The sequence below is a fragment of the Octodon degus genome, unplaced genomic scaffold (assembly GCF_000260255.1).
Source record: "Octodon degus isolate 3935 unplaced genomic scaffold, OctDeg1.0 scaffold00050, whole genome shotgun sequence".
Classification (NCBI taxonomy): domain Eukaryota; kingdom Metazoa; phylum Chordata; class Mammalia; order Rodentia; family Octodontidae; genus Octodon; species Octodon degus.
In genome coordinates, this window is record NW_004524626.1 from 7,188,930 (window position 1) to 7,202,344 (window position 13,415).

Sequence of the window (13,415 nt, forward strand, 5' to 3'; positions counted from 1 at the left end):
TGTGTGTGTGTGTGTGTGGCCAGCTCAGCCCACCAGGGGGCGGGTCTGGCTGGCATGTGGTGCTGGGGATCGAACCGTGGTCCCTGTGCTTTGCCAAGCTTGTTTCAAGTAGGTGCTTTAGACCACTGAGCCATCTCTCCAGCCCCTTTAGTAGCTTTTTCAATGGAAGTCTGTCTGGGCTAACTTTATCAGTCCTGGAAATGTTTGTGTTTCCTGAGTACAAGAATAGAATTATTATTTTATTTTATTGCGGAACCGGGGATTGAACTCAGGCACTTGCGCTTGCCAGGGAAGTGCTTATTCCACTGAGCCATCTCCCCAGCCCTAAGAATAGAATTACTGACTTTCAATTTCAATTATTTAAGTTCCTTTCAGCTTTTTTGAAAATATTATTCCAGCGGGATGTGGTGGTGCACACTTGGAAACCCGCATTAGGAGGCTGAGGCAGGAGGGTTGCTGCAAGTATGAGGCTAGTCTGGGCTAGATAGTTCAGGGACAGCCTGAACTCTACAGCAAGACCCTGGGGGGAAAAAAGCAAAAAGAAAGAGAGAGAGAGAGAGAGAGATTATTTTCTTCTCTTTGGTCCCTTTTCTTTCTCCTAAGACATCTGCTGTTGTTCTCAACCAGCATGTCTTTGTAGATAATCTGTGTTTATTTTCTAGTTACTTCCACAATTTTTTTTCTCTTTCTCTTTTTTATTTTATTTTGGTACTGGGAATCAAGCTCAGGACCTTGTCCTTGGCAGGCTGGCACTTACGCTGCTGAGCTATGTCTCTGGCCCTTATTTCTGTAGATTCACCCTTTTTTTTTAATCCAGAACCAGGGATTGAACTCAGGTCCTTGAGCTTGCCAGGCAAGCGCTTATTCTACTGAGCCATCTCCCCGGCCCTCTGTAGATTTGAACTGAGGATTTGTTTTTGTTTTTGCTTCTTTGATCTTTTATTTATTTATTTATTTATTTATTTATTTATTTATTTGGTACAGGGTCTCACTTTGCAGCTTGGACTCATAGTGATCTTCCTGTCTCAGCCTCCACAGCACTGGGTTTACAGGTGTGCGCCACCAGGCCTGGTCTCAGTGGCCAGCAGGGCATGCAGTCTGGGGAATTGAATCCGGGTCCTTGTGCTTGCCAGGCAGGTACTTAGACCTCTGATCTACCTCCCCAGCCCTGTTTTCCTGTTTTTGCTGCTTTGGCTACTGGTCTCTCTCTCTCTCTCTCTCTCTCTCTCTCTCTCTCTCTCTCTCTCTCTCATCTGAGGATTCATATCTTTCAACAATGCTGGAAAATGTCTCAGCTAATCTCTATCTGTTCTAGTACTTGGGATTAAACCCATCATGTATGTACTGAGGTAATTCCCTTTTTTTTAAAAAAAAAATTTTTTTTTTTGGAAGCAGGGTCTCAATAAACCCCTCAATTGCCCAGGCTGGGTTTGAACTTTTAATCCTCCTGCCTTAATTAGAAATTTAAGAGCTAATTTCTCTTAATCTTGCCTCTTCCATTTTCTCCCTTCTCTCTCAGAACTCCCACAAGAGAGAGGGCATCCCCCACATCTGTTCTATCCCTCCCAGTTCTTCCACCTCTACCCTGCTGATTCTGGGTAATACATAGCTCTCTATCAGGTCTTCCTCCATCTATGTTCAGGCTCTTGTTTAGGCCACAAACTGACAGTTTATATCGATTGCTATAGTTTTCAATTCTAGATCATTTAAAACAAAACAAACTCCAACCTTGGGCTGGCGAGATAGCTCAGTGGACTGACCACCTGCTTAGGCAGGCTCAGGGACCGGGGTTTGATCCTGGCACCACATGCACCCCACCCCCTCCCCCAGCCAGCCGCCGAGACCCGGCACGGTGGTGCACACCTGTAATCCCAGCCCTCTGGAGGCTGGGGTGGGAGGATCACTGTGAGTCTGAGAACCTTTTGGGCTACATAGCAAGTTCGAGGCCACCCTGCGCTATACTTCAAGACCCTGTCTTATCAAACAAACCCAGCCCCTTTCTGAGACTTAAGGTCCCCTGGCTCCCTTTGGGTGGGACTTCTTGTTGCACTGGGATTGCATTGTGCCTGGGTCTCGGTCCCTCAGGTCTTAGCATTGTCGCATCCTCCTGTCCAGGGCCTCGTCCCCTTGCAGAGTGGTGGATGGGTGGAGCCCCGGATGAATGGAGCTCTGTGCTGGAGCTCAATGGTAGGAGGCTAATGTGCCTTTCTGTGGCTAATGACCATGATGACAAGCCGCTTTCGGCCGGCTGTGGGGCACTGGGCTTGGGAGCGGAGTTGCGGTTCAGTGGCGCAATGTGTGCTGGGCGCTCGGAACACGGGTCCAACCCGAAGCGCTGAGCGCTGAGTGGGGCTCGGGCCTTCTGTCCTTGAAACTTTTCATCAACTGCTTTTAGATGTCCACTGCCTCTCCCGAGGGGATTCAGCTTCAAAGTGGGGAGTGAAGGCAGGAGCAGCTGCTGGGACGACCTGGCTCCCACCACGCCCACTGAGCCAGGTGGGAGGAGCTGCCAGCGTCAGCTAAAAGCACACCGCCTGCTCGCAAGCATTTGCATTTCGTTGTGTGTTTATTTATTTATTTCTGTCTTTGAGCCAGGGTCTCGCTATGCAGTGCAGGCTGGCCTTGAGCTCACTTTGTAGCCCAGGCTGGTTTCAAACCCAGTGATCCTCTTTCCTCAGCCTCTGGAGTGCTGGGATTATCAGCGTGTTCCACCACACCCAGCCTTTTTTAACCACACCCAGCCTTTTTTAATTTTAATTTTTTATTTTTTGCAGTACTGGGTATTGAACTCAGGACCTTGCCCTTGCCAGGCAGGCGCTTATATTGCTGAGCTATATACCCAGCCCTGGTTTTGGTTTTATGAGGCAGGGTTTTGCTTTGTAGTCTGGGTTGGCCTCCAATACTATTTAGGTCATGCAATACTATTTAGGTCATGCTGGTTCAGACTAGCAGTGATCCTCCTGCTTCAGCCTCCTGAGTGCTGGGATGGTGGGCGTGCACCACCAGGCCTGGCCTGCATTTCACCTCTTTTTTTTTTTTTTTTTTTTTGGTGGAACCAGGCATTGAACTCAGACCCTTGCACTTGCCAGGGAAGTACTTATTCCACTGAGCCATCTCTCCAGCCCTGGCCTGCATTTCATTATTATTATTATTTTGTGTGTGTGTGTGTGTGTGTGTGTGTGTGTGTGTGTGTGTGGTGTGTGTGGAACCGGGGATTGAACTCAGACCCTTGTGCTTGCCAGGGAAGGACTTATTCCACTGAGCCATCTCCCTGGCCCCCATGGCCTGCATTTCAAACAACAAAAGTTCTAGTATAAGTATGTCCCATCTATTGCAAAGAGAGGCGTTCATACTAAGACACATATTGGGGACAAAGGCCTTCAGAGACTACAAGCCGTTAAGTGTGCATGCCTGTGTGTGTGTGGACACACACATAGTCCTCCCTTGTCTCTGGGGGGACTTGGTTCTAGGACCCCCTCAGATACCAAAATCAGCTGATGCTTGATGCTCATGTCCCTTATCTAAAATAGCACAGTAGCTGAGAATGGTGGCCCACATCTTTCATCCCTGCACTCTAGGAGGCTGAGGCAGGAGGATCACAGGAAGCCCCAGCCTGTGCAACCTAGCAACTTAGTGAAACATGCTTCAACATTTAAAAAATTTAAAAGGGCTGGGGCTGGAGCTCTGTGCAGAGACCCAGCGTTCAGTTCACAGCACTGGCTGTCTAGACAACATACCAAGACCTTGTCTCAGCATATAAAAGTGAATGGGGCCAAGCCTGAGGGCCCGTGGTGAGTGCTTGCCTAGCATGTGTGTGTGTGGCACAAAGACAGCTATGTCCCAGTGCTGGGGACCTGGGGCCATGCCACCACCTCCCACGGCAGAAAGGATCCTATGGGTGAGTAAGTGAAGGACCCTGAGAATGCGTCATCCTGACCCCGGGCCCAGGATGCCCCTGAGCAGGTGTGGGAGGGTGAGAAGCCCACAGAGGCTGAACCGGCAGTGCTGCTGGCTCTGCAGGTGGAGGACGGGGCCACAGCCAAGGGCTCCTCTAGGAGCCGGGATGGGCCCTTCTAGACTGTAAGATAATATGCGTGTGCTCCTTTGAGCCACCGAGCTGTCACAGCAGCTGTAGGAAACACAGTCCTACCTTGTGGGACCCCGGGCAGCTGGGGGGAGTCCGAGCAACAGTGCAATATCTTTGCAGTTACTTTAGGCAGGGTCTCACTGTAGCCTCTTGCTTCAGCCTCCGGAGTGCTGGGGTGACAGGCCTGTGCCACCACACCCAGCTGTGAACTCCATCTTGCCAGCAGCATCACAGCTTTGAGCTCTGACCTGATCTGTCCCTTGTCTGTGGCGCCTTGTGGCATCTGTCCCTTAACTGTCTAGGTCACCATCCTCATGCTGTCCCCTGGAGCCATGCAGCCCTCTGCAGCGGACTTGCAGCTCGTCCCTGGGGCCCCAAGGCAAATCCCAGCCGCAGACTCTGTGTTCTGTCGTGGGGCTGTCACCACGGTAGTGGCCTCCAGCTTGATTGCCCTCAGCCTGGGAGTCCTTTTGGGTAAGTGGCCGTGAGGTCGGCTGGGTTCACGGCTCAGGCAGTCGGGGCAAAGACACTCTCGTGGCTCAGTGGTATTCCTGCATAGGGCCACTAGGGGGAGGAGGGGACAGCTCAGGCAACTGGGACCCAGAGGTGGATGGGGAGCGAGGAGTAGGTCCATTTCTGCTCTCCCAGCCAAAAGGCTTTGGGGTGCAGGGATTTATCCTACTGGGTTGTATGGAGATAAATAGATATGGGGACATGAAGTTGTTTTAAATTGTGAGAAATTTGAAACAGTACCAAAAAAAAAAATAAATGACCACACTGAGTGAGACAGTGCGCCTCTGTCACGTGGGAGGCTGAGGCAGGAGGATCTCCAGTTTGAGCCCAGCCTGGGTAAACTCAGTGACTTAGTGAGACCCTGTCTCAAGATAAAAGCTAGCAGGCTGGGGGTGGCTCTCAGTGGCACAGCGCATGCCTGGCAAGCGCAAGGGCCTGAGTTTGATTTCCGGTACAAAACTAGAAGGACTGGCAATGGAGCTCTGCGCACAGGCCCTGGCTTCCATCCTTAGTACTGGGGAATAAAAAGGAGACGGTGCACGTCCCGCAGGAGCACAGAGAGTGAAGGGGGCAAAGCACGCTCCCGAAAGCTCTGTAGCCTGTCCTTCAGGTAGCACGCAGGCAAAACCATACTGAGCTTCCCTTTTGCTGTGCTGGGGCTGGAACCCAGGGCCCGGTGCACACGAGGGAAAAGCTCACCACGCACCTCTACCCCCAGTGCTCTTTGAAAATATTTTTAATTTAATTTTAAATTTTTATTTTGAGACAGGGTCTTGTTAAGTCGCTCAGGCTCTACTTGACTTTGTGATCCTCCTGCCTCGGCCTCCCACGTGTGCCTCAGCTACTTTTATATACTTTTCAAATGCAAACTTTTGGAAGAGTGTCATCTGTGCACAAGGCTCAGAAATCAGCCCCTCTCACAGGGCGTTTATATATCGGTCAATAAACATTCTTCCAGGTCTAATGGCTCAAGGTTCTCTCTCTGGTCCCAGAGACAGTCAGTTAATTAGACCCTGAAATTTCCCCCAGGAAAATGATTTATAGTGGGCTGGAGAGATGGCTCAGTGGTCTAAAGCACCTACTTGAAACAAGCTTGGCAAAAAGCACAGGGACCGCGGTTCAATCCCCCAGCACCACATGCCAGCCAGCCCCGCCCCCTGGTGGGCTGAGCTGGCCACACACACACACACACACACAGAATAAATAAATAAATAAATAAAAATGATTTATAGAAAATAATTACATAGGCAGAACGGTGCTCCCGGCAGGAGTGCCTTCCCACTATTCTGGGCCCTTCCCCAGCCCACCTTTTCGCAGCACTGGGGTCAGAACTCAGGGCCTGCTGCGTGCTCGGCAAGCGCCAGCACTGGGCTGCACCTTAGTCATCCTGTAGCTGTCTATTTAAACGTGGAAGCCCCTGTTTTATTTAGGTTTAAAACTGCAGCCTTCAGGGCTGGCCAGATAACTCAGAGGACTAAAGCACCTGCTTAGTCAGAGCTCAGGGCCTGCGGGTTCCCTCCCTGGCATGCCTTGCCAACCCGCCCTCCAGGGCACGCTGAGACGGCTGCGATTGCGATCGAGACTGGGCATGGTGGTGCGCACCTGTAATCCCAGCGCTTGGAAGGCTGAAAACAGAAGAATCACTGTGAGCCCGATCTATGTAGGGACCCTGTAGGCCCCGTCCTAAATACAAAACAAACAAAATACTGCAGCCTTCACATTGTACAGAAGCTTCACTTTTCTGTATGTTTTATCTTTTGTTGAGAGTTTTCACTGGGTAGCCCATGCTGACCTCAAATTTGAGGCCATCCTCCTGCTTCACCCTTCTGAGTGCTGGGCTGACAGGCACGCACCACATGTGGCGGTGTGTTTTACATTAAATAATATGAAAGCAATGATACGGGGGAAAAAAGAAAACACGGCTGCGTTCAGCTCAGTGGTGAGCAATAGCCCAGTGTGGGTGAAGCCCTGGATTCCGTCCCAGCCTGACAAATACAAAGTAAATAAATAAGGAAAATAAACGTGAAATTTGTTCACTTGTGGGTTATGGGTGGCGGGATTATAAATGGGAATATAAGTGGTTGCTCTTTCCTCTTCTTTTTACTTTTGGTCTTTTTATGTTTTATTTTTATTTTCATTTGTCTTTTTGAGACAGGGTCTCACTATACAACTCAGGTTGACCTTGCACTCACTTTGTAGCCCAGGCTGGTCTTGAACTCACAGTAATCCTGCTGCCTCAGCCTCCCCAGCGCTGGGTTTAACAGGCGTGCACCACCGCGCCTGGACTCCATGGCCCACTCAGTGCGCCTAGGGGCGGGACCAGAGCGGCACGTGTGGTTCAATCCAGGGCTACATAGTGAACTCAAGGTCAGCCTAAAATATACTTCGAGACCGTATATATCAGAGCGCGGCGGGATGGCGTGTGCTTGCAATTTCGGTACTCGGGACGCTGAGGCAGGAGGAACGCAGAGAGTTCAAGGCAAGCCTGGGTTACACAGGGAGACACTGCTCAACCAAAAAAAAAAAAGGCTGAGTGTGAAGCTCAGGGCAAAGGGCCTGCGCCAGCCGGCACGCGGGTCCGCGGTAGGGGCGGGACCAGGCCTGATGGCCCACACGGGCTCTCATGGGGTGGTGTCGCCCGCAGCCCTGCTGTCTACTCAGGGCGTCCAGGTGGAGCACAGCGCCGAACTCCGGGGGATTCGCTTCGCCCGCGCGCTGCAACGCGACAACTCGGACTATCACCGCACGCTCACCGCCGCCTTGGAGAAGCTGGTGCGCAGACCAGGGCGGAGGCCGGGGGGCGTGTCCGGGAGTGGGCGTGGCCAGTGTCGGGGCGTGGCCTGATGGGCCCGGCGCTACTGCGCTGTCAGGTCTGGGGGCGTGACAGTCTGGATTTGGGGAGGTGGTCGAACGGGTGCATGCAGGGACAGGGGACAGAGTCTTGAAAGATTTGGGGCCACTTGGACGGCCTATCGATTTCACGTTAGTGAAGACTTCAGAGCTGTCCTATGGGCTGAAGCAGCCTCTGGAGAACAGGCTGGTGGCGCCTCCATTCGTAAGCGTGAGCTGGGCACATGCCTGTCCTCCAGCACTCTGGGAGGCTGAGGCAGAAGGCTCACAAGGAAGGCAAATAAGCAAAACTAATGAGTTTAGGAGACAAAACGGACAGGCACGGTTGTGGGTCACTTGTGTTTTGCCTGTTCTGGGTGTTTTCTGTCACTAGAGCCCACACTGCATTTCCTTCTGTGTCTGGCGCCTCTCACGGCGCTCGGCGTTCGGCGTCCTCAAGGTCCGTCCCACTGTGGCAAGTGTCACAGTCGTGCTCCTTTCCTGGCTGAGTAATTCAAGGGCGGGAAGGCCCTTGCGGCGTGTCCGTTCACCCATCTGTGGCCTCCCGCGGCTGTTCCCACCCTCGCACTGGGGTGTGCGCTTCCCTGAGAGGCTGCCGCAGCCCTCGCGGTTACACAGCCAGACGCGGGATTCATTCTGCTCACAGCTCAGCAACTGTCCATCGCCTGGGTGGACCACACTGTGTTTATTTCTCCTCGGTGGAAAAGCATTTGATTTTTCATTTTAAAATGGGCTCTCTTTAAGTCAATGAATGCTCAACCTGGCTTCAAATTTGTGCTCCTCCTGCCTTAGACTCCCAGAGCTAAAATAACAGACTTGGATTATCATGCCTGACTGGAGCAAAAAAAAAAAATTTTTTTTTGGGTCTTCTTGAGACAGCATCTCAAGATGCATTTCAGGCTGTCCTTGAGCTCACTTTGTAGCCCAGGCTGGTCTCCAACTCGCAGAGATCCTCCTGCCTCATTCTCCCCAGTGCTGAGCATACCAGTGTGCGCCACCATGCCTAATGGAGCAATATTTTTATAAGAATAACTTTGAAGAGCTCCCCCTCCCTGTCCTGTTCACAGCTCTGTGAACTCACTGCATTTACTAAGCTTTCCTTAGAACCTACTCTGTGACCAGGTCCTTCAAGTGCCAGACAGGCTTCTGCCCCATGCTATGGGGCTCAGCATTTACTAGTGTTGTCTCTGTTGTAGTTTCTAAGTAGTTTCCAGGAGACAGAGTTAGAATCAAGCTGCGTGAGCTGCACAGTCATCAGTTACAGGTGAGTTGGGGCTCTGTGCTGGTGAAGGAAACTTGGTAGACATCAGAGATGCCAGAAGATTGCAGAAGGTTCTAGAAGGTGCTGGAAGATTCCAGAAGCTTCTGGAAGATTCCAGCAGAGTGAAACTCCTCCATCTCCAAGGCTTTCTCTTCTTATTTGTAGGGAAGGAAATTCCAGTGTCTTAGTGCGTTTCCAGCTACACTTTTTGCTTCGAGCCCTCCAGTCACTGAGTCTGGACCTTGAGGAGGAATTATTGCAGCAGGGTATCCGGGAGAAGCTTCAAGAAAGAGGCATCCCACTGGCTGCCTATGGCACCATTGTGTCAGCCGAGCTCATAGGTGAGAAGGTGGGAGAGACTGAGACCCTGAAGATGGGAGCCACCTCAAATTGCATTAAACATCAGGTTTTGTCAGATACATGGCCACACAAGCAATTCCAGGAGAGATTCAGGAGGCTGAGACAGGAGAATTGAAAGAGCCCAGCCTGGATGACTTAGCAATTTAGTGAGACCCTGTCTCAAAAAGGGCTGGGAATGGAGTTCATTGTGAAGGCCCTGGGTTCAATGCCTAGTATTGAAAAAAAAAAGTTCAAATACCACTTACTTTATATAGTAATAGCCCAAGCACAAGTAGTGATACTGGAAAACTTTTTTTTTTTTTTACAGTATTACTTTTTTTTTTTTTTTTTTGCAGTGGTAGGATGGAACCCAGGGTCTCATACACCAAGCAGGTACATGGCGCTGAGCCACACTCTCATCCTGTGCTATTTTTTTTGAACCGGGGATTGCACTCAGGCCCTTGCGCTTGCAGGGAAGCACTTATTCCACTGAGCCACCTCCCCGGCCCCCGGTGCTATTTTATTATAAGGGTTTTTTGTTGTTGTTGTTTTTTGTCTTTTTGAGACAGGGTCTCACTATGCAGTGCAGGCTGGCCTTGAGCTCACTTTGTAGTCCAGGCTGGTCTTGAAATCACAGTGATCCTCCAACCTCAGCCCCTCAAGAGCTGGGATTACAGGTTTACATCACCATGCCTAGTTATTGTTAGTTCTTGTTAATCCCTCACCATGCCTAATTTATTTATTTAGGGTGGAGCAGGGCTAGTGCAGCATGTGGTGCTGGAGATCGAACTGCGGTCCCTCCACTTGCCTAAGCTTGACTAAGCAGGCACTTTAGACCACTGAGATATCTCACCCTCGCTGACTCCATGTCTTATTTATGAATTACACCTAAGCATAGGTGTGTGTATGGAGGGAAGCTATGATACATACAGGATTTGGCTCTGTCTTTGGTTTTAGGCATCCACTGAGGGTCTTAGAACACATACCTTGAAGATAAAGGGGGCTCTATGCAGGAAAGAGTGGGTGTGGCCATATGTCAATAAAACTTTATGAGTAACAACAATAAAACTGTGTGCCAATAAAACTTTTTTTTTTTTTTTTGCGGAACCGGGGATTGAACTCAGGCCCTTGTGCTTGCCAGGGAAGCGCTTATTCCACTGAGCCATCTCCCTGGCCCCACCAATAAAACTATTGGCAACAACAACCAGTGAGCTGTATTTGGTCTACAGCCATCAAATTACCATTGTCATACAAATGAGTAACATAGAAATGCTATGTTTTACAACTAAATGATGCATTGGGCATGGTGATGAACACTACTTTCAGCACTCAGGAGGCTGAGGCAAGAAGATCACTAAGAGTTTGAGGCCAGCCTGGGCTATATAGTGAGTTGGATGTCAGCTTGGACTCTATAGAGCGAATCTTGACTCAAAAGAACAAAAATATATAAATAAATAAAATTGCTATAATTAGAGACCAGACAATTGTTAGATTCAAGGTTTATCTTTTTTTTTTTTTTTTTTTTGCGGAACCAGGGATTGAACTCAGACCCTTGCACTTGCCAGGCAAGTGCTTATTCTACTGAGCCATCTTCCCAGCCCCCTAAAAATTTATCACTTTAACCCATGCTATAAGCCCCATGTGGTTGTCAGGCCTGAGGTGTAGCCATATGGCCAGGAAAGAGAGTGCTTCATTTGATTTTACCTGAAAAAAATGTTTTGGAGGGCTGGAGACATAGCTCATTAGAATAAGTGCTTGCCTGGCAAACACAGGGTCCTGAGTTCAATCTCCAGTACTGCAAAAAAAAAAAAAAAAATTTAAAAAAAAAAAAAAAAAAAAAACAAAAAAATTAAAAAAAAAAAAAAAAAAAGTAAGTAAAAAAAAATTTTTTTTTTTTAGGTGGATGGGTTGAGATAGGATCTTACTATGTGATTTAAGCTATCCCTCAACTTGAAATCCTCCTGCCTCAGCTTCCAGAGGAGCTAGGATAATAGGTGTGCACCCTTGTGCCTGGCTTTGATTCTGTCTGACTTTAGCTAGAGTAGACCTGGGGTGGGCAGTGCACCTCTCCACCTTACTTGGCTGCTGTCCAGGTAAAAGGTCACCAGGGCTCCCCTTGGTGAGTCCTGTCTCCTCTGTTCTTCTTAGGAAGCCGGAAGGGACCAGGGGCTGACAAGGACCTAAAATCAGGTAGGTTTCTCTCTGTGGCAGAAGCATCGGGTGTGGCCAGGTGCCCCATGGCCAGTAGCCAGAAAACTGCTCTCCGGAGCACTGAAGGGGTGTTGGGTCCTGTCCACAGCTAGGGCGACATTGAGACAGTGTTGCTGCTCTGGGATTTATCGATTTATTTATTATTATTTGCAGCACTATGGGTAGAGCCCAGTGTTCTGCATGCCGGGAGAGTTGTGCAGATTCACCCCCTGCCCTGTGGCCCCAGGAGATGAGGTGGTGACCTGGCCTCTTCTCTGTCCCCAGGGCACTGTCCTGAGAACTCCTTCGCCTGCCGCAGCAGCCAATGTGTGACCAAAGTGAACCCCGAGTGTGATGACCGGGCCGACTGCTCTGACGGCTCAGATGAGGAGCTCTGTGGTCAGTGGGTGCCTGTCAGGGCTCAGGCCTGGGGTTTCTTGGAGCTATGTAGGGGACAGGAGCGGGTATTCTGAAGGGGACAAATGTGTCCCGGGGTGTGGTGTACAGAGCCCTTGATGACATAAGAACAGAAATCAGGCTGCAAAGGTTGGTTTGGGCCAGAGATGGGCATGGTGGTACATGCCTATAATTCTGGCTCTGGAAAGGCTGAGGTAGGAGAATCACTGTGAGTTCAAGACTAGCCTTGGGGGAAAAAAGATAGGGGGCCGGGGAGATGGCTCGGTGGAATAAGCGCTTCCCTGGCAAGCGCACGGGCCTGAGTTCAAACAAAAGACCAGCCTGGGCTACATTGTGAAACCCTGTGTCCAAAAAAAATAAAGCAAAAAAACCCCAAGTAGTTGTGCAGCTTGGACAGACAGATGGGGTGATGGTTCAGGGAACAGGACAGTGTCCTCAAACTATGGACTCTTGACTGGGAGGTCCCTAAAACCACCTTCAGGTCAGTGAGCACAAAAGCGTTCTTTTTTTTTTTTCACGTTTTAAAACTTTTTATTTGCATATTAAAAAAATTGTGCATTCCAATAATTAAAATCATTTGAACAAAAAAAAAAAATGGCACTCTGATTAAACTGCATTTTACAGCCTGCAGGACACCTTGGACCAGCTTGAATTTCACTCTAGATTTCACCATCCTCCCACCCAGCTTCTTCCTCCACCAACATGCAAGCTCTTCTCCTTCCCTGCCAGCCACACAGGCCAATGGGGGAGGCAGGCGAGGCCTTCGTTGTCAGTAGTTCGAATGTGAAAGGGGCAGCACAGTCATTTAAACTTGATCCAACCTCTTTGCATCTTACAAAGTTAAACAGCTAAAAGAAGTAAAATAAGAAGGCAATGCTTGTGGAATGTACAGTGCATATCCTCATTAGGATTCGCCTGTTTGCTTCTCTTGTTCAATTGTTTCTTTCGAAGGCAGAGGATTTTTCTCTTGCGTTTCTGTCTTCTTCAATTTCGACTTATCGAATTTCTCGATCTCAGCCATATCGGGTTTGTCAGACATGGTCGCGAGGAAGCGAGGCGAGGTGCACGAGGAAGCGAAGTCCGATCTGCTCAGTGGCGAACGCGGAGTACAAAAGCGTTCTTATAGTTGTTATTGGCTTATTTTTTGGTACCAGGGATTGAACTCAGGACTTTGCGCTTGCCAGGAAGTTAGCTGAGCTATCGCCCTAACTCATATTTGTTTATTTTTGTCTTTGAGACAGGGTCTCGCTATGCAGTGCAGGCTGGCCTTGAGCTCACTTTGTAGCCCAGACTGGTCTCGAACTCGCAGAGATCCTCCTGCCTCAGCCTCCCTGGGTCCCGGGAGGCCAGGCGTGCGCAGGGGAACTGAGGCCGGAGCTGGGTGCGGGTCCCAGCACGGGCCGTCCTGTCTTGCAGAGTGCGGGCTGCGGCCGGCCTGGCGGGCGGCGGGCCGGATCGTGGGCGGTGCGGAGGCAGCCCCGGGCGAGTTCCCCTGGCAGGTCAGCCTGCGCGAGAACACCGAGCACTTCTGCGGCGCCACCGTGGTGGGCGCCCGGTGGCTCGTGTCTGCCGCGCACTGCTTCAACGAGTGAGTCGAGCCCTGCCGGCCTCTCCACCTTTGTCCGCGATCCCGCGGTTTCCTGGGGAATCTGCCTCCCTCTCTCTCCTTAGCGGTGCTGGAGCTTGAACTCAGAGCCTTCGCACCGAGCTACATCCCCAGCCTTCTTAAAAAACACTAGATGGGCCTAGCTGCGTTGC

At 50.3% G+C, this 13,415-nt stretch overlaps 1 protein-coding gene and 1 pseudogene across 2 annotated transcripts in view; one reads left to right on the forward strand and one right to left on the reverse strand.

Annotated features, from left to right (window-relative positions):
- Tmprss9 (transmembrane serine protease 9) overlaps positions 1-13,415 on the forward strand; it is a 28,400-nt gene that overhangs the window by 2,969 nt on the left and 12,016 nt on the right. The window contains exons 2-8 of the mRNA XM_004632703.2: positions 4,390-4,561; positions 7,245-7,372; positions 8,647-8,714; positions 8,877-9,052; positions 11,199-11,240; positions 11,526-11,639; positions 13,074-13,245. Coding sequence (XP_004632760.2) covers positions 4,402-4,561; positions 7,245-7,372; positions 8,647-8,714; positions 8,877-9,052; positions 11,199-11,240; positions 11,526-11,639; positions 13,074-13,245 — 860 coding nt within the window. The 5' untranslated portion in view covers positions 4,390-4,401. The remainder of the gene's footprint in view (positions 1-4,389; positions 4,562-7,244; positions 7,373-8,646; positions 8,715-8,876; positions 9,053-11,198; positions 11,241-11,525; positions 11,640-13,073; positions 13,246-13,415) is intronic.
- On the reverse strand, positions 12,544-12,759 carry LOC101588747 (annotated as a pseudogene). The gene has a single exon (XR_001117130.2). The product of XR_001117130.2 is annotated as a thymosin beta-4 pseudogene (transcript).